At 39.9% G+C, this 24,494-nt stretch overlaps 1 protein-coding gene across 1 annotated transcript in view; it reads left to right on the top strand.

Annotated features, from left to right (window-relative positions):
• The first annotated feature begins 1,985 nt into the window (after nucleotides 1–1,985).
• Nucleotides 1,986–24,494, top strand: part of LOC126284806 (protein bric-a-brac 2-like) — a 437,302-nt gene continuing 414,793 nt past the window's right edge. Inside the window, exon 1 of the mRNA XM_049983974.1 lies at nucleotides 1,986–6,019. Coding sequence (XP_049839931.1) covers nucleotides 5,644–6,019 — 376 coding nt within the window. The 5' untranslated portion in view covers nucleotides 1,986–5,643. The remainder of the gene's footprint in view (nucleotides 6,020–24,494) is intronic.

The following is a 24,494-nucleotide window of genomic DNA, read 5'->3' as shown; positions in this document are numbered from 1 at the left end:
TATGGTCAGTAGTAATCTATTTTTTTCTTACATTATTGATATTCCTACCTGGAGTTTCCACTGTTACATAAGAAGTGATATCGACTTTACTTTCCAGGATCAGAGGTGAGCCACCCAAATCACAGCTGTGTATAGTTCTTTGATAATACACCTATACCGATTAAAATTGCACTACACAATGTGGTACACACAGTTTATTAACTTGCATTTGGGACAGCACCAGTTCAAATCTGTGTCTGCCCATCTAGATTGCCTAATGCATTTACGGCAAATGATGAGATGTTTCCTTCGAAAAGACACAGCCAATATCACTTGAAATTCTTTCCCAGTGCTAGTTTGTGCTCTGTCTCTAATAACCTTGTCACTGACATGTTATTAAACCCTATCGACTTTTGACAATAGATTAAACTAACTCATGAGATATAAATAAAACAGAAAGAAACTTCCACATGGGAAAAATATATTAAAAACAAAGATTCCAAGACTTACCAAGCGGGAAAGCGCCGGCAGACAGGCACATGAACAAAACACACAAACACACACACAGAATTACGAGCTTCCGCAACTGGCAGTTGCTTCGTCAGGAAAGAGGGAAGGAGAGGGAAAAATGAAAGGATGTGGGTTTTAAGGGAGAGGGTAAGGAGTCATTCCAATCCCGGGAGCGGAAAGACTTCCCTTAGGGGAAAAGAAGGACAGGTGTACACTCGCGCGCACACACACACACACACACACACACACACACACACACACACACACACACACACACACACACACACACACACACACATCCATCCGCACATACACAGACACAAGCAGACATATATATGACTCCTTACCCTCTCCCTTAAAACCCACATCCTTTCATTTTTCCCTCTCCTTCCCTCTTTCCTGACGAAGCAACTGCCAGTTGCGAAAGCTCGTAATTCTGTGTGTGTGTTTGTGTGTTTTGTTCATGTGCCTGTCTGCCGGCGCTTTCCCGCTTGGTAAGTCTTGGAATCTTTGTTTTTAACTCATGAGATAGGAATTCAAACACAGAACCACTTCTAAATTCAAAGATAGTTAGAATCTCATTTCAAAAAATTAGAGTGCATGAAACTATTAAAATTGAGAAAATGCTTTTTGTTTGTATTAATCACTTCCTCACTAGTGAAGGTACTCTGCTAGTATCAGATGAGATATTAATAACAACAACACCCCAATAACCTGTATTTAACTCGCTACGAAATCTAAGTGAGACCAAATTCAATATAAAACTTTCAAAAACACATGCCAGCACATAAGCTACATAACCAACAATGCAGATTGTTGTTGCAAAGTCAATTTATCCTTCCACTGCCAACATATTTAAATGTCCACTAGTTTTTAACATTTAAAATCATTTTATTAAAACTTTTCTTATCACATTATTACATTTATTCATAAATGTCTCCACAAACATGAAAGCTTTCTGAAAAAAAGCTGGTTATTCTGAATGTTTAATAAAAATTACAGAAAAAACTTTGTTCAGAGATGAGGTAGCAGTGATAAGAAAAATTCTCCTCCCTCAAGTTTAATTCCTACTCCAGTCTTTTCCAAGGTTCCTTTACTGCTTGCTCAATGTACAAAACGAATGACATTAAGGATAGCCTACAACCACTGTTTCCCCTTTCATGATCCTTGACTCATAACTGCCATTTGGTTTCTGATAATCCCTGAGGTCAGCTTCTACCAGTTTCTCCATACTTAACGTTTGGTAATATTTGCACATATTAATGCACAGTTTTTTTTGGAATTGTAATTCTAACATTCTTTTTGAATTGTATCTCACACAGCTTGCACACCATGTGGAATAGTTTTGTTGTGCCTGGCTCTCCCAAGGATATCAGCGATCCTGACAGAATGTCGTCTACTCCAGAGGCCTTACTTCGACTTAGGTCATTCCGAGTTCTGTCAAATTCTTCTCGCAGTATCATACTCCATTCTCATCTACATCCTCTTCTCTTTCTATAATACCATCTTCAAGTTCATTCCCCTTGTATAAGCCCTCTATGCATCCTTTCCATATTTCACATTTCCCTTCTTTGCTTAGTACTGTTTTCCATCTGAGCTCTTTGTATTCTCTTTCCTCTAAAGGCCTTTTTAATTTTTCTACACACATTATCCATCTATGCTTATATATCATTACATTTTCCTCTAGACATTTTTCAGTTCCTGTCAATCTCATCTTTCGACATTTCTATTTGCTTTTGACTGCTCAGTTCTTAAGTTTTCTCCTTTCAACTGTTACATTCAATGTCTCTCATGATATCCAAGGACTTCTACCAGGCCTTGTCTTTCTTTCTATGTGATCCCCTCCTGCAGCCTTCAGTATTTCATCTCTCAAAGCAACCCATTCGTCCTCCACTGTATTCCTTTCCCCTGTTATAGTCAGTTGTTGCCTTATGCTCCCACTGAAACTCTCAAAAAAATCTCTGGTTCTTTCTATCTTTGATTTACTACCTTTTCGCAAATTCTGCAGATTTGCTCTACAGTTCATAACCAATAAGCCATGGTGGAGTCCACATCTGCTCTGGAAATGTCTTATAGTTTAAAATCTGGTTCCAAAGTATCTCTCTTCCCATTATACAATTTATCTGAAATCTTCTGGTGTCCCCTGGTTTCTTACGTGTATACTACCTCATTTCACTATTCTCAAACCACGTGTTAGTGGTGATTAAATTATACTCCGTGCAAAATGCTATCAGGTGGCTTCCTCTTCCATTCTTCCCCCTCCCAGTCCATACTTCTTGTTCCCACTATCAAATTGCCAGCCCCCATTACAATTAAATTTTCATCTCACATAACTATCTGAATAATTCCGTTTCGTTACACATTTCTTCAAACTCTTCATCATCTATGGAGATAGTTGCTATAAAACCTGTACTACTGCAGTGAATGCTGCTGGCTTCATGCCTATTGTGGCTACAATAATGCATTCACTATGATGTTCATCATAGTTTATTTACATTCCTATTTTCTTATTCATTATTAGACATACTCCTGTATCCCATAGCAGTCACAATTTTTTTTTTTTTTTAAATTGCAGCTACTATGGAATTCCATGATAAATAGTAAACTATGTCGTGGCAACTGAAGATTAAAAAGGTATCTTTCTTTAAATATATACAATAAGCATAGTTTCTGAAGAAGAGTTACAATACTAGTTCTTCATTTCAACATGTTATCCAGTTCCACACTCGGATATTTTGAACATCGCTCATCTCTTATTGTCTTTTTCCTCCCACAATGTTACATTTTGCATGGAAATGACTGTATGTACTAAGTTTTATTTATTTATTTATTTATCTATCCTAAATTAAGTCACTGACCTACACATAAAAATATATCAATACTTCCACTGAAAAATTTATTTGTGATTTCTTGCATTTTTATATCTGTATTGGTGTTTATTATAATGATATAAACATCAGGTATTACTAATCATACTTTAATGTTAAGTAATGTCTATTAGTAACAAGAAGGTAGCGATTTCTAAGTGTGTCAGTACTGTACTGCAATACGTTTTCATTCTGGTGCACTCTCTCACTCTCTCTCTCTTGAATACGTTATTGAATTTAAACCCTATGATAATGAATGCTTACAGGGAAAAGGTATTAAGACAACAGGCAAACTGAGAAATCCTACATACAGGCTAATAACCACATATGCACACACACCCAATCAAAAAAAAAAAAAAAAAAAAAAAAAAAAAAAAAAAAAAAAAATGGATTCAGAAAAAAGAAACATACAAGCTGAGAGGATCTTGTCGGCACTTCTAATTAATAATACTTAAAATTTCTTAATAGCTAATACACATAAATTGCTGACAAGGGTAACACGGAAGAATGGTGAAGTAAGCCAATCTGCTAGATGACGATTTGTTTGGCTTTAGAAAAGGTATAGGCACCAGAGACGCAGTTCTGACATTATGGTTGATAATATAATGAGACTTAAAAAGAAACATCAAGACATGTCCATAGGATTTGTAAACCTGAAAAAGTGTTTATAATTTAAAGTGATGCAAGTTATGTGAGAATCTGAGAAAATACAAGAAGATATAGAGAGACACAAGTAATACACAATATGTACAAGAACCAAGAAAGAACAATAAGTGTGTAAGACAAACAACGAAGTGCTAGAATTAAAATGGTGTACAATAGAGATGCAATTCTTTAGCCCTTTTGTTCAATCTATATATCGAATAAGATAATAGAAATAGAATAAAGTTTCAAGGGTAGTATTAAAATTCAGAGTGAAAAGTTATCAATCGTAAGATTCATTGACGACACAATCCTCCTCAGTGAAAGAGAATTAATGGGCCCATTGAATACAATAATCAGTCTAACGAGTACAAACACAGATTGAAAGTAAACTGAAGAAAGACCAAGGCAATGGGGAGTGGCAGAAATGAGATTAGCATTAAACTTAAACATCACAATTGATGGTAACTAAGTAGATAAAGTGAAAGAATCCTGATAGCTTTGAAGCAAAATAACATATCACGAACAAAGCAAAGAAGACATATGGAAGACTAGCAGAGGCCAAGAGAGCACCCCTGACCAAAAGAAATCTAATGGTATTGAACATGTGCCTTAATTTGAAGAAGTAAACTGAACAATTTGTGAAAACAGTAGGAAATTAAGATATGGCACCTGCATAAGTTCTAAAAACCAGAGGTTGATGAGAGTTTCAAAGGGAATATTAGGCAACAACTGATGGAAACAGGAAGAAAGGAATATATTGGAAAACGAATGGGTTGCTCTGAGATGAAATAGTAACGACTGTGGAGGTTCACATAGGGGAAAAGACAAAGCCTAGTAGAAATCCTTGGAAATCACAGGAGATACTGAACTCTGTGACCAATCGGAACGACGGGAGTGAAAGCTGCTGGTAACCATAGATTAAACATTTGTATATCCACACATCGTAAACTTGCAGAAACTTACAGATGCAACGCTACGCACTTATCTCGTTAATGTGCATATATAACAGATACGGTTCTTACCCTGTATGTCTGTCGTAGCTCCGAATACGTTTAAAATTAAAAAAATTGTGAGGCCCAGGACCAAAACTAACAACGTAATTCCTCGTTGTCGCTTCCAATATGCAAATCAATAGCAATCAAGTTAAAACTAACGGTAAAATACGAAAACCAGCACTATAAAAACACTTCGAAGTTCTTGGATGTAATTTATATCACAATTTCTGGAAAAATAGTTGCTTATTTATTGAACTTGAAGGCTTGAGCCACTACATACGTAATGTCCAGATGTTGTTCGCACTTTAATGATGTGGAGTGATACAAGATGTATGCCTTTCAAGACAGTGAAGTATGTGATGCAACAACGATGCCTACTTATGAAACGAAAAGTACACGAATACTTAGAGCTTACGGTGTCAATATGACATTTTCACTATTTCGTGACGAAACACCGCTTATACTCATACGGCACATCAAACAGCAACACACTGCAAACCACTATATGTATATTAAATAAACAGCAAATTCTAAAAAAAATTAAAAAATCGAATTCCGTCAGCAATTTAACCACTCCTGTGTCTGGCTGACAAGCTCATTTCACGCTACTTTTTATATGTAGGATCTCTGATTTAGGGGAGTGGTATATGAGTGCGGATACAATAACATTTGCCGAAATCATGGATAGGCAATCGCGTTGCAAGTGGTCGACGGAAGAAACTGAGACTCTGCTTTCCCTCATCGAAGAGTTCGACATGATACCTTCGTTATTTTTCCATCGCTGCAATCGTGATACATTTAGACGACTTAGTTCAGAACTGAGCACTCGGTTTGGTATACACCGAACCAAAGAACAGGTCCGTATACGATGGAAACATATGAAGCACGAATACGTAATGACAAAAAAGACAAACAGCCGACACCATCTCTCAAAAAGCGTGGAACCTATTTTTGACAGACTCGATATTTTAGTGGAGCGAGCGCAAAGAGGGCTGATAAGCCACATCGAAAGTGCCACTTTAGGTAAGTGATTTATGTTTTATATTGTTATTTATTGTTAACCACTCTCGAAAACGGCGTCGACGTTTGCGTGCACTTGAGATTGTTGTCTGTAACTGGCAGTAGTACGCAGGAATTTTTGTTTTCTTTATTCATCTTGCTAATCAACGCATTCTTCCGATCATATTTACTGCTTCAGTTATAATGTAGACACCGTATGTATATATGCAGTGCTACATTGCTATCGCTGTTTGTTAATGAGATTCGATGGTTTTCTACAAATTTTCAAATTTATTGTACCTCATATCCTAACTGTTTAGTAGCACGTCGATCCTCTAGCTGCGTCAGCTGACAAACGACTATCATAGAAAGTTGGAAACCATTTCCTTATAGAGGAAAGATATGCTACACTAACGGTTTAGGCAACCCGCTAATGAATCTTTATAACAAAGCTATGTATTTTAAGTACTAATAAATTGCGGAGGTGATGCTGCTGTGTTATTTAAGTCATAAACTTGCACTGTCCTTTTTTTTTGCTTTTTAAATAGCAGAGGAAGAAAAAAAATGTTACAACTTGGAAACAAATGCTGGGCTGGATTTTACTTACTAAACTTTCTGTTGCGCTCCCTCACTTACTAGCGATTACTGGATGATATTTTGTTTAGTCATACAATCTTTAGCATTGGATGCGACGTGACAACTCCGTGTAAAGTTTACAACAATAACAAAGAAAGATCTCTTTCTAAATAGCATTATTTGCCACATCTCACCACTGCATGAACGGACTTGGCGCATACAGCTACATTTTGTAACATTGGCAGAGGCATACAGAGGGGGTAGCGAGTCGGCGACATGAGTCTACATAGGCTCCCGCCACGATCAGAGGCACAGACAAGACGCAAAAACTGATGGAAAAAATATGAATTAAAGACGATCTTTAAGAATTAACCGGGAGAGGTATGTATAGTCTCCTATCCCTAATGTTGCTATATTCTGCCTTCGAAAATGAGCCTTTCCTTTGGAGACTGCACCAACACACGCTGTTGTCAGTGTCATTTCTGCAGTATCACCTTGGCCAAGCAGCATCATAAAGAAAAAACCTATTACCCAACAAACGTCCATCGCTACCGTGGTTTATTTGGCAACGGTACATTCGGTTCACACATCTGCCAGACTTCACAGCAGGCTGATGTTCAACAACAAAGTTCTTGCTGCTATTTCGCCACGGTATTGAAGGATCTTAAAGGTTGGCGAGCAGGTGCTGAAACAAATATGTTATTTGACCGAAGGATTTCGATTAGAGCTAGAGATTCGAAATATTTGATAGAATAATGAGGGAAATGGAAAACATATGTAATATACGTGACACCATCTCATCTGGCTTTAATTTCCGGTCGGTAAATGGCTTATATCTCACCCGTGAAATGAAATGTCGTGTGGCTAGGGCCTCCCGTCGGGTAGACCAGTCGCCTGGTGGGAGTCTCTTCGGAGACTTGCGTGTTGATGGGGAGGAGATGATAATGAAGACAACACAACACCCAGTTCCTGAGAAAATTTCCGACCCACCCGGGTCCCTTGTCATTACATTCCGTCCGTCACACTGACCACTTTATTATTATTATTATTTTTTTTAATCTCACTTTTAATCGTTTTCGTTCGTTGTATTTGCTCGGTGCGGACGTCGCGAGACATCCGTTTATGTTCGTTGTTGCTCGATTAACTCAGTTTTATTTATTTATTTATTTATTTATTTATTACAGAGGGCAGCTAACCCTCTGACCGAACACGCTGAGCTACCGTGCCGGCAACCAATCAGCTACCGAGACGGACATACTTTATCGTGGATACTATGCAGTTGATATTGGAGCCAAATAAAGCAGAAATGCTAACCTAGTGGAAATAATTAATGGAGTAGTTGCTTTCAAGTTCCGGATGAAAGAACTGATTAAGTGCGTTGATGTGGCTTGCTATTAAAATATTTTGAAATTTTTTTCATAGTTAGGGTTAAGAGATGCGTATCGAAACATCGAGATACCCCTGTAGACATTTAGAATTATGCCAGTAACAGCCGCATTTTGTGAACACAAATTAAATTCATAAAATACTGCTTAAGATCGAGTATGGTTGAAAGAAGAGTATGAAATGAAGCTGTCTTGTTGACAGAATACGACACAGATTCTAAACGTGTCGTAAATGAGATAATGAGTTTTCTTCTCCAAGCAGGTAAATGCAAAGGGGAAAGGATATTGTATCAAGTCCTAATTATTTCTAATTATTAACTTATGCATTGTTAATAAATAAGTTCAGCAAATAAAACCTGTCTTTATCATACATCATACTGCAACCAATGCGCAGTAGCTCACCATAATAAGATATGGATTTTTTCGTGTGCAATATTTTTCGCTAATTTCCATTAAGGTAAAATTTTTAACAATACGTATTTTATTAAACCTACACATGAAATCATCAGACTTGCTAAATCTATGTAGAAAGGTAGATTCACGGGGTTTGGGGGGGGGGGGGGGGGGAGGAGAGGAGGAAGAGCAGAGGAGGACGGCTTTAGTACGCCCGGTGTCCCAACTCGGAAGCCGCGCAAACCTGAAACTTTCCACTCTTTTTGAGGTTACGTTTACTTTCGTGTGTGCAAATGTTTTTGTCACGCAGTCCATGGAAAATAATGGCGTCTCTAATCCAGTGGTGGTATCGACGCTACCCTACAGTCGAACTGGGTTTAACTCCTTTTACAGTGACCAGCCACTCACTCACCAGTCCTCACTCACCCCCGCTCCCCACCCCCTCCCCCCACTTAACCGTGGACCTTGCTGTTGTGATGGAATGACTTACGTGCTTCTAAGATGTAGAGAGCAGCACCGAAGGTGCAACCACAGCGGAGGGATTTCCAGAATAAAATTTTCACTCTGCAGCGGAGTGTGTGCAGACATGGAACTTCCTGGCAGATTAACACTGTGTGCCACAGACACAAAAACTTGGGACCTTTGCCGTTGGCGGGCAAGTGCTCTACCAACTAAGCTAACCAAGCACGAGTCGCGATCCGTCACCACAACTTTACTCGCCCGCGAAAGTCAAAGTCGCCAAGTTCGAGTATCGTACCGGCACAAGTTTTAATCTTCCAGGAAGTTTTAGAGCGGTGACGTATCTGTTGAGAGGCCAGCTAGACGTGTGGTTCCTGAAAAGGGCAACAGCCTTTTCATTAGTTGCAGATGATCGACTGATCTTGCCTTGTAACATCAGCAAACGTGGCCTCTCCGTGCTGGTACTGTGAATGGCTGAACACAAGGGAAAGTGACAGTCGTTACTTTTCTCTTAGGTAAAATATTCCGGAGGTAAAATAGCCCCTCAGTCGGGTCTCTGGGCGATACTACACAAAAGGATGTCACGAGGAAAAACAAAACCAATCTACATTTCCGAGTGTGGAATGTCATATTTCTTCCTCGTTGAGGTAGGTTAGAAAATTTTAAAAGCGAAATGAATAGGTTGGACAGTAGGGATGGGCTATGATCGCGCTCGAGAAACGCGCGACGCGAAGGCAATTTCTCGAGAATTTCTCGGGTACGCTCGAGAAATTGCGCACCTTCAGTACACGAAGCACTGGGCCGCAGCGGTCGTACTCGTCGTACGTACGTGCTCGGAAAACTTTGAAACTCTATGATTGATATCAACGGTACTACCGTTATTAATGTTTACTGAAGTATTAGTATATGTCTCATAAGACAAAAATCATAGAACTGTTGTTTAAAACAAAGCACAGAATTCGCATAAAACAGAAGCTTTATTCTTACAAAATAAATTACCTTGTACATTCTGAGTGTACGCTTAAACGTAAAAGAGAGGTTCTATAGCCTTTTATGTACAGAAACTGCGTACATGAGTTTACTTATAGAAGAAACAAAGTAAACAAAAGTTGTTCAGCAGAAGGCATTTTTACATCGCATTGCTACGCTGCCGTCGATTTTAGTTCAGAAATATGATTTTATTAACCAATTGGCCTTTTAGTCTGCTTCTTTGTTTGTTTATAAGTAGTCCTGTTTTCGAAAATATTCTTTACTGGGAACAGAAGTTGCAGGTATTGCAAGATTTTTTTTTTTTTTTTTTTTTTTTTTTTTTTTTTTTTTTTTTCCAAGACAGATAGACCTGGGTAACTGTTTTCATTTTTTTCCAGTAGTGTGAAGGATTATCCGTGCGTTGTAGGTACGGTTCTTCCAAACATCGTTAGACAGATAGACCTGGGTAACTGTTTTCATTTTTTTCCAGTAGTGTGAAGGATTATCCGTGCGTTGTAGGTACGGTTCTTCCAAACATCGTTGTACCTCCAGGTCTATGCTATCACAACCGCTTTTCATTAGATTTTTATTGGAAACCTCTTCATCGAAAGAAGCCCATAAGGAACTACTGGCGTTTTTTACGACATGGTACTCGTGGCTAGTGTCGTTAGCAGTCGAATGAGTAGATCGTACGGTCTCTACCACGTTTGTGCACTCTGTAATTAGGCTTGCAACGGCATGTTTTGAATGAATGGGATTCGTAAATGGTAACGTTTTGAATCTTGGGTCGAGAACTGTGGCATCAGCATGTACTTTGTTTGTTTCTATTAAGCCTAGCCGGGCTATTAGTGAGTTGTGCAGACGTTGCTGTAGCTCTTGCGCTGTCGTGGTAGCCCACTTCCCATTGCATACTGTTATGATTAGCTGTTTGATTATTGGAATAGCTTTCGAAAGAGAGGTATAGACTTCAGTTGACATTTCACTTGTTACCACTTCAAATGGCTCTAGTACACATAAACATTCGCTCAAAATTCGCCACTCGTCAGCTGTGAGGTTCTCTACACCTGAATACAAAGTTGATAAACAGGCTGCAATGCATTCCTTTTGCTTCACTAGACGTTGTAGCATATAAAACGTACTGTTCCGTCGGGTTTCGGTTTCCTGAATCAATTTATGAACAGGTTTTTTCATTAGATCCTGGATCTCATGGAGTTTTTCATTAGCATTGCAACTTGTTTTAAAATAACTAACAATTTTTCTGGCCTTTTCCCGCATTATGCACAGCTCACTGTCGCTGTTCAAAGAACTTTTCACAACTACATTGATAGTGTGTGCTAAACAAGGTACATGTTGCATATCTATGTTGCCACTGTGAATAAGTTGTACGGCCGCCGTCATGTTACTGGCGTTGTCAGTTGTGATGCTTACAACTTTGTTTTCCATTTGTTTTCCGTTGTTGTTCCATTTTGAAATCACGTTATCTAACGCCTCACTAATATTTAGCGCTGTATGCTTTTCTGGGAAACGGAATGTATCGAGAACTAAAGTTTTCAGACTCCAATTAGTGTTAAAGAAATGACCATTTACAGCAATATATGCCTCACTATTGAGGTCCAAATATCGGTCGTTAAAGAAACGCAAGTAGAGTCTTCCACGGCCAAGTTTACAGCCTCTTTCTGTTTATGGTAATCGTCCTCAATCATGAGGCGCAACTTTTTTCGATTTGGTATCGAGTATTGTGGGTCCAACAGTGAAACAAAACGTCGAAAACCAGTGTCCTCGACGATTGAAAGCGGTTGAAAATCGTCTGTTATCATGGCCACTAGTGCTTCATCTAGCTGTTGTTGCCTTTACTTCCCTCTATGAAGAGAAACGTAAGATTTAGATCAGTGCTCCTGCGAGAGGCTACGTTATGTTCGACAACTACTCCATTAAAATTACATATCGTATCGTACAAAAGCTAGGATGGTATAGGTTTGATTTTGGGGTATGTTGTAGATTATCATTTATTTATTTATTTTTAGCGTCGCGTACCGCTTCGGACACTATCCGAACTATTGCACGGAATTCACGTTTTGTACCACACGTACCTGGATATTTTGTCTGGCTCGCACTATTAGAAGATGAGCATCTGTATCCACGGACGTCGCTGTTTTATTGATCGATAAATTGTGCAGTTTAAGATGTCTCATCATGCCCGTTGTATTTTTTGATACATTACGGAGATTTTTACGACAAATGTTGCAAGCAACGTTATCTCCATCCTTCGTAAAGTACTGCCAGCACCATGACGTTCGTTTTCGAGTGTCCATATTGATTTGAATAACAACTTTACTCGAATGAAACCTGAGACATACTAGTTACGAGCACAGCAAGCAGCGAGCCTGTTTGTCTAGCAGCGGCATTCAATTTATAAAACAACAGCGGAGCGGCGTATGTTGCAGCCAACTGGCGCGCAGCGGCACACGCCGCCGAGCCATTTCTCGTGAGCTTCTCGAGAATTGCTTGAGAACTAGAGGCTCGAGAAATTCTCGGTGCGCTTGAGTCGCCGCGCCTCGCCATCCCATCACTGTTGGACAGTAAGGATTAGTGAACTTCGGTAGCAGGATGAATAGGACTTCTGGCTAGTGGACTAAAGGGTTATGAATACAAAATACAATGGGGGTGACGCAGGAGTAGGTCTAATAGAGAATAAGAAACTAGGAATGCGGGTAAGCTACTACGAACAGATACTGAAAGCATTATCATAGCCAAGATAGACACGAAGCCAACGCCCACCACAATCGTGCAGGTTTATATGCTACCTAGCTCCACAGATGATGAATAAATTAATAGACTGTATGATCAGATAAAAAAAAAATATTCAGATAGTTAAGGGAGAGGAAATATATTTGTGGTGGAAAAAATCACAGCACCAAGAAGGAATTGTGCGACCTAACGAAATTAGGTAGGCGTGTTGCTACATCTGAAAGATAAGGTCTATTCAAATTTTGCGCCAGCCGCATAAGAGCGTTAGTTATCTTTGAGATTGGGCACCGTGAGGTGATGTTAGTCAAAAAGGCCATTAAGGCGACAAAGACGTCGTTATCAACACACACCTGAGTTTGACAAGGTCGTGTAACACGGCTATGAGGAGCTGGATGTTTCTTCTGCAATATTACAGAAAGACTTGGCAGTAATGTGCCCACTGTACGCGATTGCTGGCGCCGTTGGTCACGAGACTGTCCATTCGCAAGAAAAGCGGGCTTTAGACGGCCGCGTGGGATAACAAAGACCACCATGTTCGTCGTATGGCTGTGACGCTTCATACTGCTTCTGCAACAGCCATTAGAGAAGCAGTTTGCACCGCAATGACACACCGAACTGTTACAAATCGGATACTTCAAGGACAGCTGCAAACCAGATGCCCCGTAGCGTGCGTTCCACTGGCCGCAAACCACGGTCATTTGCCACTTCAGTGGTGTCAAGTGAGAGCTCATTGGAGGGCAAGGTGGAGGTCTTCTGTGTTAACTCATGAATGCTGGTTAGAAAGGGGCCTGTTGAGGTCCTGCAACCGAACTGTCAGCAAGCTAGACACGTTGGATCTACACCTGGAGTTATGGTCTGGATTGCGGTTTCGTATGACAGGAGCACTCTCGTTGCTATCCCACGCCCCCTGACTGCTGCCATACGCTCATTATTATAAATAGCCGGCACGGCAGCTCAGCGTGTTCGGTCAGGGAGTGACGTACCATCTGTAATAAAAAAAACTGACTTAACAGATCAGCAACGAACTTAAATGGATGTCTTAACGACGTCCGCTCCGGGCAGATACAACAAAATAAAGTGAACAAAACGAAAAAAAAAAAACACTGCAAAACTGTACGTCAGTGCGGTGATTCGACCTGTTGTGCTGCCATTCATGAATAGCGTTCTAGGGGTTTTTTCAAGAGCATAATACTCGCCCACATACCGCTGTTGTAATCCAACATGCTCTACAAATGTCGACATGTCTTGGGCTGGTAGATCGCCAGATCCGTCTCAAATCGAGCACGTGTGGGACATCATCGGACGACAACTTGCGGCATACACAACCAGCATAAACTGTTGTTTTACTGACCGACGAAGTGCAACAGCCATGGAACTCCATTCCACAAACTGACATTCGGCGCTTGTACAACACAATGCATGCGTTTACATGGTTGCATTCAACATTCTAGCGGTTACACCAGTTATTAATGTACGAGGCGTGTTTTTTCAGTAAGTACCGTTTTGAAATTAAAAAAAAAAGACGTGCTAAGATATCCTAATAATTTTATTTTTACATGAAAGCCTGTATCTTAATCTACGCACTGATGCCATTCTTCCTTGTTTATGTTGTGTATTGAGTGTTTAAGATGTCTCCGATAATCGTGAGTCCCGCCGACTGTGAAGTACGGGCTGTTATAAGATTTCTTAGTGCTACAGGCCTAAAAGCGATCGATATTCGTCGTGAGATTTGTGCAGTTTACGGAGAAAACATTGAGTGATGGAATGGTAAGAAAGTGGGTGAGAGCATTTAAAGATGGCCCACAACTGTGCATGATGAACAACGGAGTGGGCGTCCTTCGGCCGTTAACGAAAGTTTGGAGCAGGAAGTGGACAATAAGGTGGGGGACAACAGACGCTTCACGATTTCCTCCTCGCAGGATGACTTTCCTAACGTTTCTCGTAGTGTTTTGTATGGCATTGTGACTGAGCACTTGAATTACTGAAAATTGTGCGCGCTTTGGGTACCGAAAATGTTGACGGACGTGCACAAAACCAAACGTTTAGACAGTGGATTGACTTTCCTTGAGCGGTACCACAACGACGGTGATGATTTCTTAAGCCAAATTGTTACGGACGATGAAACATGGGTGGCCTACGTCACACCAGAATCAAAGCAACAGTCCATGGAAGTTGAGCAAGGGCATCGTTTTGCTGCAAGAAAATGCCAGTCCGCATGTGGCGAATCAGACCAAAGATCTCATCACATCTTTTCGATGGGAAACTCTAGATCATCCTCCGTACAGCCCCGATATTGCCCCCAGTAACTGCCGTCTGTTCCTGCATTACCTGCGCGGTCGGCATCTTCAAGAAGATGACAAAGTCAAAACAGTGGTGATGCAGTGGTTAACGAGTCAGGCGGCAGGCTTCTATGAGGATGGTTTTCACAAACTGGTACAACGTTATGACAAGTGCCTCAATATTGACGGAAATTATGTAGAAAAGTAGATTAAGGTACAGGCTTTCATGTAAAAATAAAATTATTGAGATATCTTAGCCCGTCTTTTTTTTTTTTACTTCAAAACGGTACTTACTTAAAAAAACACACCTCGTACCATCATGTCACATAATTTGCAGTGGCTTATCTGACGCTTACATTAACATGTGATCTTGCAATGTTAATCACTTTAAAATGTTACCTAGACAAATGTATTCCCGAAGTTTCATAAATCTACATTATTTTTTTTAGTGTTGCGATTTTCTTCCGTCAGCGTATAATTGTGATCGGGGACTGGAAATTCGCTAGTAGAAAAAGGAAGAGAAACAAAAATAGTGGATGAATATGGACTGCAGGGAAGGAATGAAAGAGGAAGCTGCCTGATAGGGTTCTTCACAGAACATAATTTAATCATCGCTGACGCCTTGTCAAAGAATCACGAAAGAAGGTTGTATATGTGGAAGAGACCTGGAGATATGGGAATGTTTCAGATTGATTGTATAATGGGAGAAGAGAGATTTTGAACCAGATTTTACACTGTAACGCATTCAAAGTGGTGGAAGTGACTCGGACCATAATTTATTGAGTATGAACTGTAGATTAAAATTGAATAATTTGCAAAATTGTGGGAAATTGAAAGGAGATGGAACCTGGATAAGCTGAAAGAACCAGAGGTTGTCAAGAGTTCCAAAGCGAGCATTAGCAACGATTGATTGAAACAAAGAGAAGGAATGCAGTGGAAGACGAATGTGTTACTTTGAGAAATGAAATAGTGAGGGCAACAGAGAATAAAGATAAGGCGTAGTAGATATTCTTGGATATCACAGGAGATACTGAATTTAATTGATGACAGAAGAAAATACAAAAAATGTAACAAATGGAGCAAGCGATAGGAAGTACAAACGTTTAAAAATGATATTGGCTGGAAGTCCAAAATGGCTAGAACGCATATGTAAGAGTATAGCAGCATCTATCACTATAGGAAAGATAAATACCGCCTATAGGAAAATTAAAGTGGCTTTTGGAGAAAAGAGAAGGAGCTGTATCAATGTCAAGACCTCGGTTGGAAAACCAATACTAAGGAAAGAAGGAAGAGCTGAAAGATAGGAGAGGGGTTAAACAATGGAAAGAAACTTGAAGACAACATTATAGAAAGGTAAGAGTATGTAAATGAAGATGAGATGGAAAACATGATATTGCAACAAGAATTTGACAGAGCACTGAAAGACCGTAGCGGTCGCCCGGTTCGAGAATTAGGAAAGAATGGGGGAGGAAATAGGTTGTAAGCTTTCAAAGGAACCATCCCGGCATTTGCCTGAAGCGATTTACGGGAATCACGGAACATCTAAAACAGGATGGCCGGATGCAGGTTTGAAGAGCTGTTCCCCCGAATACGACTGCGCCACATTTCTCGGTGACCTCGAAGCAAGGCACCTGAAGTGGACATTCTATGAGAACTAAGGATACCCTTGAGATCGATTACAAAACTATTCCACATATTGTGCAAGACGTATGAGACCGACTTCAAGAAGAATGTAATAATTCCAATCCCGACACATGCGAATGTTACCAAACTGTGAGTTAAATAAGTCATGGTTGCAAAATAATAATACGAATTATGCATAGAAATAGTGATGTGGAACGGCAAATGCCCAGTGGGCAGGACATTTATAAATGGGTATTTGCCCGGGAATTTGCTCAGAGCAGTTTTAAATGCCCAAAATCTGGACATTTATAAGAAAAGTACTTTTTAAAGTTTCTACAGTTACAATGTATAATATACCAATTATAAGAAAGGAAAAGGTCGATATTTCTGATATTAAAAGTTAATAAAGTATACACTTTCCTTTATTACTAAGAACGGAAGGAAAGAAATATTTTTTCCGTAGTGCATGTGCGCACACACACACACACACACACACACACACACACACACACACACACACACACACACCGTGTTGAACAGCAGTGTAGTGACAAGCCAGTATAAAAACATGCTCTTAGGTCGTCACTTTGTAATTTAAGAAACTTTATAATCCGTGTCAGATCTTTAATATTATTGAAGAATGATTATGGATAACCGAATTATTACTGAATGTATTACACAGCTGGAATGTGTTTCTTGATAATAAATGTATTCTTAAATGTTAAACAATTTTCAGTGAAAAAATTAAACAAAAATATTTACTGTCATTGTTGTTGTGTTTTTGTGGTCTTCAGTCCTGAGACTGGTTTGATGCAGCTCTCCATGCTACCCTATCCTATACAAGTTTCATCATCTCCCAGTACCTACTGCAAACTACATCCTTCTGAATCTGCTTAGTGTATTCATTTCTTGGTCTCCCTCTACGATTTTTACCTTCCACGCTGCCCTCCAATGCTAAATTTGTGAACCCTTGATGCCTCAGAACATGTCCTACCAACCGGTCCCTTCTCTCGCCAAGTTATGCCACAACCTCCTCTTCTCCCCAATTCTATTCAATACCTCCTCATTAGTTATGTGATCTACCCATCTAATCTTCAGCATTCTTCAGTAGCACCACATTTCGAAATCTTCTATTCTCTTCTTGTCCAAACTAGTTATCGTCCATGTTTCACTTCCATACACGGCTACACTCCAAATAAATACTTTCAGAAACGACTTCCTGACACTTAAATCTATACTCGAATTTAACAAATTTCTCTTCTTCAGAAACGCTTTCATTGCCATTGCCAGTCTACATTTTATATCTTCTCTACTTCGACCATCATCAGTTATTTTGCTCCCCAAATAGCAAAACTCCTTTACTACTTTAAGTGTCTCATTTCCTAATCTAATTCCCTCAGCATCACCCGCCTTAATTTGACTACATTCCATTATCCTCGTTTTGCTTTTGTTGATGTTCATCTTATACCCTCCTTTCAAGACACTGTCCATGCCGTTCAACTGCTATTACAAGTCCTTTGCTGTCTCTGACAGAATTACAATGTCATCGGCGAACCTCAAAGTTTTTATTTCTTCTCCATGGATTTTAATACCTACTCTGAATTTCTATTTTGTTTCCTTTACTGCTTGCTCAATGTACAGATTGAATAACATTGGGGAGAGGCTACAACCCTGTCTCACTCCCTTCCCAACCACTGCTTCTCTTTCATGCCCCTCGACTCTTATAACTGCCATCTGGTTTCTGTAAAAATTGTAAATAGCCTTTCGCTCCCTGTATTTTACCCCTGCCACCTTTAGAATTTGAAAGAGAGTATTCCAGTCAACATTGTCAAAAGCTTTCTCTAAGTCTACAAATGATAGAAACGTAGGTTTGCCTTACCTTAATCTTTCTTCTAAGATAAGTCGTAAGGTTAGTATTGCCTCACGTGTTCCAATATTTCTACGGAATCCAAACTGATCTTCCCCGAGGTCGGCTTCTACCAGTTTTTCCATTCGTCTGTAAAGAATTCGCGTTAGTATTTTGCAGCTGTGACTTATTAAACTGATAGTTCGGTAATGTTCACATTTGTCAACACCTGCTTTCTTTGGGATTGGAATTATTATATTCTTCTTGAAGTCTGAGGGTACTTCGCCTGTCTCATACATCTTGTTCACCAGATGGTAGAGTTTTGTCAGGACTGGCTCTCCCAAGGCCGTCAGTAGTTTTAATGGAATGTTGTCTACTCCCGGGGCCTTGTTTCGGCTCAGGTCTTTCAGTGCTCTGTCAAACTCTTCACGCAGTATCGTATCTCCCATTTCATCTTCATCTACATTCTCTTCCATTTCTATAGTATTGTCCTCAAGTACAACGCCCTTGTATAGACCCTCTATATACTCCTTCCACCTTTCTGCTTTCCCTTCTTTGGTTAGGACTGGGTTTCCATCTGAGCTCTTGATATTCATACTAGTGGTTCTCTTTTCTCCAAAGGTCTCTTTAATTTTCCTGTAGGCAGTATCGATCTTACCCCTAGTGAGATAAGCTTCTACATCCTTACATTTGTGCTCTAGCCATCCCTGCTTAGCTATTTTGCACTTCCTGTCGATCTCATTTTTGAGACGTTTGTATTCCTTTTTGCCTGCTTCATTTACTGCATTTTTATATTTTCTCCTTTCATCAATTACATTCAATATTTCTTCTGTTACCCAAGGATTTCTAGCAGCCCTCGTCTTTTTACCTACTTTATCCTCTGCTGCCTTCGATACTTCATCCCTCAGAGCTACCCATTCTTCTTCTACTGTATTTCTTTCCCCTATTCCTGTCAATTGTTCCCTTATGCTCTTCCTGAAACTCTGTACAACCTCTGGTTCTTTCAGTTTATCCAGGTGCCATCTCCTTAATTTCCCACATTTTTGCAGTTTCTTCAGTTTTAATCTACAGGTCATAACCAATAGATTGTGGTCAGAGTCCACATCTGCCCCTGGAAATGTCTTATAACTTAAAACCTGGTTCCTAAATCTCTGTCTTACCATTATATCATCTATCTGATACCTTTTAGTATCTCCAGGGTTCTTCCATGTATACAACCTTCTTTCATGATTCTTAAACCAAGTGTTAGCTATGATTAAGTTGTGCTCTGCGCAAAATTCTACTAGGCGGCTTCCTCTTTCATTTCTTAGCCCCAATCCATATTCACCTACTATGTTTCCTTCTCTCTCTTTTGCTACACTCGAATTCCAGTCACCCATGACCATTAAATTTTCGTCGTTCCTTCACTATCTGAATAATTTCTTTTATTTCATCATACATTTCATCAATTTCCTCATCATCTGCAGAGCTAGTTGGCATATAAACTTGTACTACTCTAGCAGGCGTGGGCTTCGTGCCTATCTTGGCCACAATAATGCGTTCACTATGCTGTTTGTAGTAGCTTACCCGCACTCCTATTTTTTTATTCATTATTAAACCTATTTCTGCATTACCCCTATTTGATTTTATATTTATAACCCGGTATTCACCTGACCAAAAGTCTTGTTCCTCCTGTCACCGAACTTCACTAATTCCCATTATATCTAACTTAAACCTATCCATTTCCCTTTTTAAATTTTCTAACCTACCTGCTCGATTAAGGGATCTGACATTCCACTCTCCGATCCGTAGAACGCCAGTTTTCTTTCTCCTGATAACAACGTCCGCTTGAGTAGTCCCCGCCCGGAGATCCGAATGGGGGACTATTTTACCTCCGGAATATTTTACCCAAGAGGATGCCATCATCATTTAACCATACAGTAAAGCTGCATGCCTTCGGGAAAAATTACGGCTGTAGTTTCCCCTTGCTTTCTGCCGTTCGCAGTACCAGCACAGCAAGGCCGTTTTGGTTATTGTTACAAGGCCAGATCAGTCAATCATCCAGACTGTTGCCCCTGCAACTACTGAAAAGGCTGCTGCCCCTCTTCAGGCACCACACGTTTGTCTGGCCTCTCAACAGATACCCTTCCGTTGTGGTTGCACCTACGGTACGGCCATCTCTATCGCTGAGGCACGCAAGCCTCCCCACCAGCGGCAACGTCCATGATTCATGGGGGGCATGCTGTCATATGCACCGATATTTGAGACAGACTGTAGTTTGCTACTCTGTCCTTTCTTTATCTACTTTCGTCTGCCTGCATTGCCGTGTAGATAAACTGAAGACACTGCCACAAAAAAGTTTTAATAACAAAGAATGACGATGATACCGTTCGATTCCGATTCTAGTCGATTCCCAGAGAATTTGCGAGTCTTGGAATTGTTGAATCGGTACAGTACGTGACACATACCTAACTAAAATTCGTTATGGATGAACTTTTTTCACTTTAATTCCAGGTATTCTGAGTAAATATTAGTACTATTGCTGTTTTTACAAATAGGTAGTAGATGAAATTTTGAGTGGGTGGCTGGTAATTTAAGGTAGTTCATGCAATTCTGTAGGTTATTTAGTTAACTGGAATTCGGCAACACTGGTCTGATCGTCTGACAGTTATTCAAGTCTATGTAGGTGAGTGAGAAGCAACATAACCTTGTATGTGTGTTATTTACGATATTATAGATAACAGGCTATTGAGCAGTTGCAAGATGGTTAAGAAAGAAGGACCTTTTTGGAGATTAAAGGAATATCTTGTAAATATTGTTTTAAGGGATACAAACAGTCACATTCCGACAAAATGGAAAAGCATATCAAAGAGTGTTTCAAGCGCCTTCAGAGTTTGAAAAGCGTGCTTGAGTTAGGTACAGTGACTGTCAACAACCTTTTAATTTTTTTGTTGCAATTGTATAGTATAAGTAAAAATAATATCTACAGGCTAGCTACTTTATTTCAAAAATTACTTTCAAACTTGAGTGTCGTAATCACTGTTCGTTTTTTTTTCTACCCCAAGAATTGACCTCCTTAATGATGTAAAAAGTTATGTTTACAGTCCAATTTATTTCTCCTAGTAGCTCTCCCCTTACTCTCAAGCAGCGTTTTCAACTTGTTTGCCCAACCACTGAAGAAGCAGTTTGCAAAACATCTTTTCCAATACAAAATATCACTTTAAATTTTTTTATAGCCACCACTTATTAATCTGGAAAATGCGTATATGTATGGATGTTTATGAATTTTGGGAATTTGTCCCTAGGCATTTATCCTGGACATTCGTCCCAACTTCTAAATGCCCAGGAATTTTAGACCACTATACTCAAATATCGACCAAAAACCAGGTGTCAGTTATGAGTTGAGGGTCATGAAACGGAAGCAGTGGTTAAGAAGGGAGTGAGAGACAGGGATGTAGGCTATCAGCAGTAAATGAAACCAAAGAAAAAATTGGAGTAGAAATTAAAGTTCAGGGAGAAAAAATTAAAACTTTGAGATTTGCGAAGACATTGTATTCCTGGCGGAGGCAACAAAGGACTTGGAAGATCAGTTGAATGAAACGGATAATGCCTTCAGAATAAGTTACAAGATGAACATCAACAAAAGTAAAATAAGGGTAATGGAATGTAGTCGAATTAAATCATGTAATGCTGAAGGAATTAGAGTAGGAAATGAGACACCAAAAGAAGTAGATGAGTATTGCCAATTGAGCAGTAAAATGACTGATGATGGCTGAAGTAAAGAGGGGATGTAAAATGTAGACTGGAAATGGCAAGAAAAGCGTTTCTGAAGAAGAGAAATTTCTTAACGTCGAATGTAGATAAAAGTGTTAGGAAGTTTTTTCTTTTGTCGCGATTAGTAATGACGCTGTAGAAAGACTATGTAAAAACAAAATATAGTTAATGGCATTGTAGGTACATCTTTTCACCATTCTGAAGGCTCTCTGGTCTTTCTTTTTCTGCCAGATTCCGAGCATGTTTGCATTTTCATACTAGAAACTTATGTGCACTGCAGGAATCCGTCTAATGCGTTCTACTGAATTGTACGCGTGAGAAGACTGAAGGAAAAGAACCGGAAACAGCATTGCCAACAACTCTAAAGAAAACACAGCAAGCCGAGAGCAGTTGAATGAACATTCCCTTCATAATGTAGTGTTTGACAAGCGTTCCAATTGCAGTAACGTAAGCGTGAGTAATTGGTTTATATAGGATTGGGAGGATTTTGAAATTTTCGCTTGACTTTTATACAACATGAACGTACGTATACGCTAAGGACTCAAGCTATTACTTCAGAACTTTGTGATTATTATTATAAAAACTAAACTTCGCCCGAACAGGCTACGAAGGCCCGAGGGTACCGACAGGCTGCCGTGTCATCCTCAGCCCACAGGCGTCACTGGACGCGGATATGGAGGGGCACGTGGTCAGCACAGCGCTCTCCCTGCTGTTTTGTCAGTTCACGTGACCGGAGCCGCCACTTCTCAATCAAGTAGCTCCTCAATGTGCCTCACAAAGGCTGAGTGCACCCCGCTTGCCATCAGCGCTCGCCAGACCGGATGGTCACCCATCCAAGTGCTAGCCACTCCGACAAGGCCGTTGGCTGTAATCATTATTATGCAGCCATAAACTGCACTGGTTAAGAAGCAGTGGCTTCACAGACTACAGAATGGCATGTCAACAATGGGAAAGAGCTCTCAGATCACACAAGATGGACGCTAGAGGGTCCTGCTCAGAAATGGGACAGACACTGAGGTGAACAAGAAATTATATACAGATGTTCAAATGTTATTGAAGATAAAACATAAATAGCATGTAATATTTTCAGTGAGATATGGTAACATGTACTCTTACTATCTCTGCTTTATTGTTTGGAGGGAGGGGGCAGAGGAAGCAATTTTTGTTGTGCCCAGAGCGACGACTGAGCATAATTCTTCTCTGGAGCGAGAGACGGCCATAGCATCTCACACTGTAGTTTACCGAGTAATTTTCAAAGACACTGGCAAGGATAGGATACGCCCATCCTTAATCACTCTGTCCTTATTTGAGCTAATATCATTTTCTCTGTGATCCAGACGAATCGAGCAACTCTCAAGAGATGAGCCCCACACGTGTTGTGTTTGTATATGTATGTACGAAAAAAATCAACGTTTATAGCTACCGAATTATGACATCGACCATTTTTTTAGGAACTACGAGACTTACTCAGTAATTAAAGACACCAACTGATATAGAAAAAATGTATTTCTAGAAAGGAAGCTTTCACTTCTTCTCAACGTAATCCCCACCAATATTAATAAATTTGTCTCAACGATGAACTAGTGTTTTTATACCTAATGCAAAGAAGTATTTGTCTTGTTGTTTGAGCCACTTTCCCACAAATTCTTTGATCTCCTCGTTGTCGCTGGACTTTTTTCTTGCATAGTGCCTCCCTGAGTGGACCAAACAAATAAAAAAACCGAGAGAGCCGAATCTGGACATTAGGTGGATGAGGTAGCCCCTCCCAATCCATTTTTCCAGTGGTCATTTTTCCAACGAGTCAGTTGGGCGCGTGTTTGAGCGAGCATTGTCGCCTAGCAATATCACTGCTTTTCTTTGAGATCAGCGATATTTTTTCTCCCAATGCTGGTTTTACTTTGTTCATCAGCATTTGTGAGTAGTAGGTACTGTTTATTTTACGCTGATATCACAGAAGAGGGTATCTTGTCTGAATGGTGGGCGCTGTTTATTTTACGCTGGTCTTCCAACAAGTCACAAAAAGAGGCCATCTTGGGCGATCAGTATGAAGGTTTCGCTAATGCTTGGGTTCTGAATTTCTTACCGACAGGAGAGCAGGTGTGCTTCCACTACGTGCTTTGTCTTTTGGGCTCTGGTTCAAAATGGTGAACCTAAGTTTCACCACGCGTCAAAATCTTACTTAGAGAATGGTCACATACCATTTCATGGCTTTCTTTCAAGTCTGTACTCACTTTGAGTCTTGTTTCTTTGGGTTGTTGCGTTAACTCTTTCGGAACCATTTTGCACGTGTTTTGCTGTACTTGACCTTGTTATTGATGACTTTATGAACTGCAGCAGTAGTTACTGCAACTGTTTTTGTTTTATGTTCAACTGTAACACGTTGACTTCACGAATAATGTCAACAATGCTGGTTTCAAGCGATGGCGTCGACACTTTTTAACTGCCCGCCAAGGACATGCTCGTTAGTC

This window comes from Schistocerca gregaria, chromosome 8 (genome assembly GCF_023897955.1).
Source record: "Schistocerca gregaria isolate iqSchGreg1 chromosome 8, iqSchGreg1.2, whole genome shotgun sequence".
Classification (NCBI taxonomy): domain Eukaryota; kingdom Metazoa; phylum Arthropoda; class Insecta; order Orthoptera; family Acrididae; genus Schistocerca; species Schistocerca gregaria.
The sequence above is the reverse complement of the archived record's forward strand: the minus strand, read 5'-3'. Positions and strand labels throughout refer to the sequence as shown.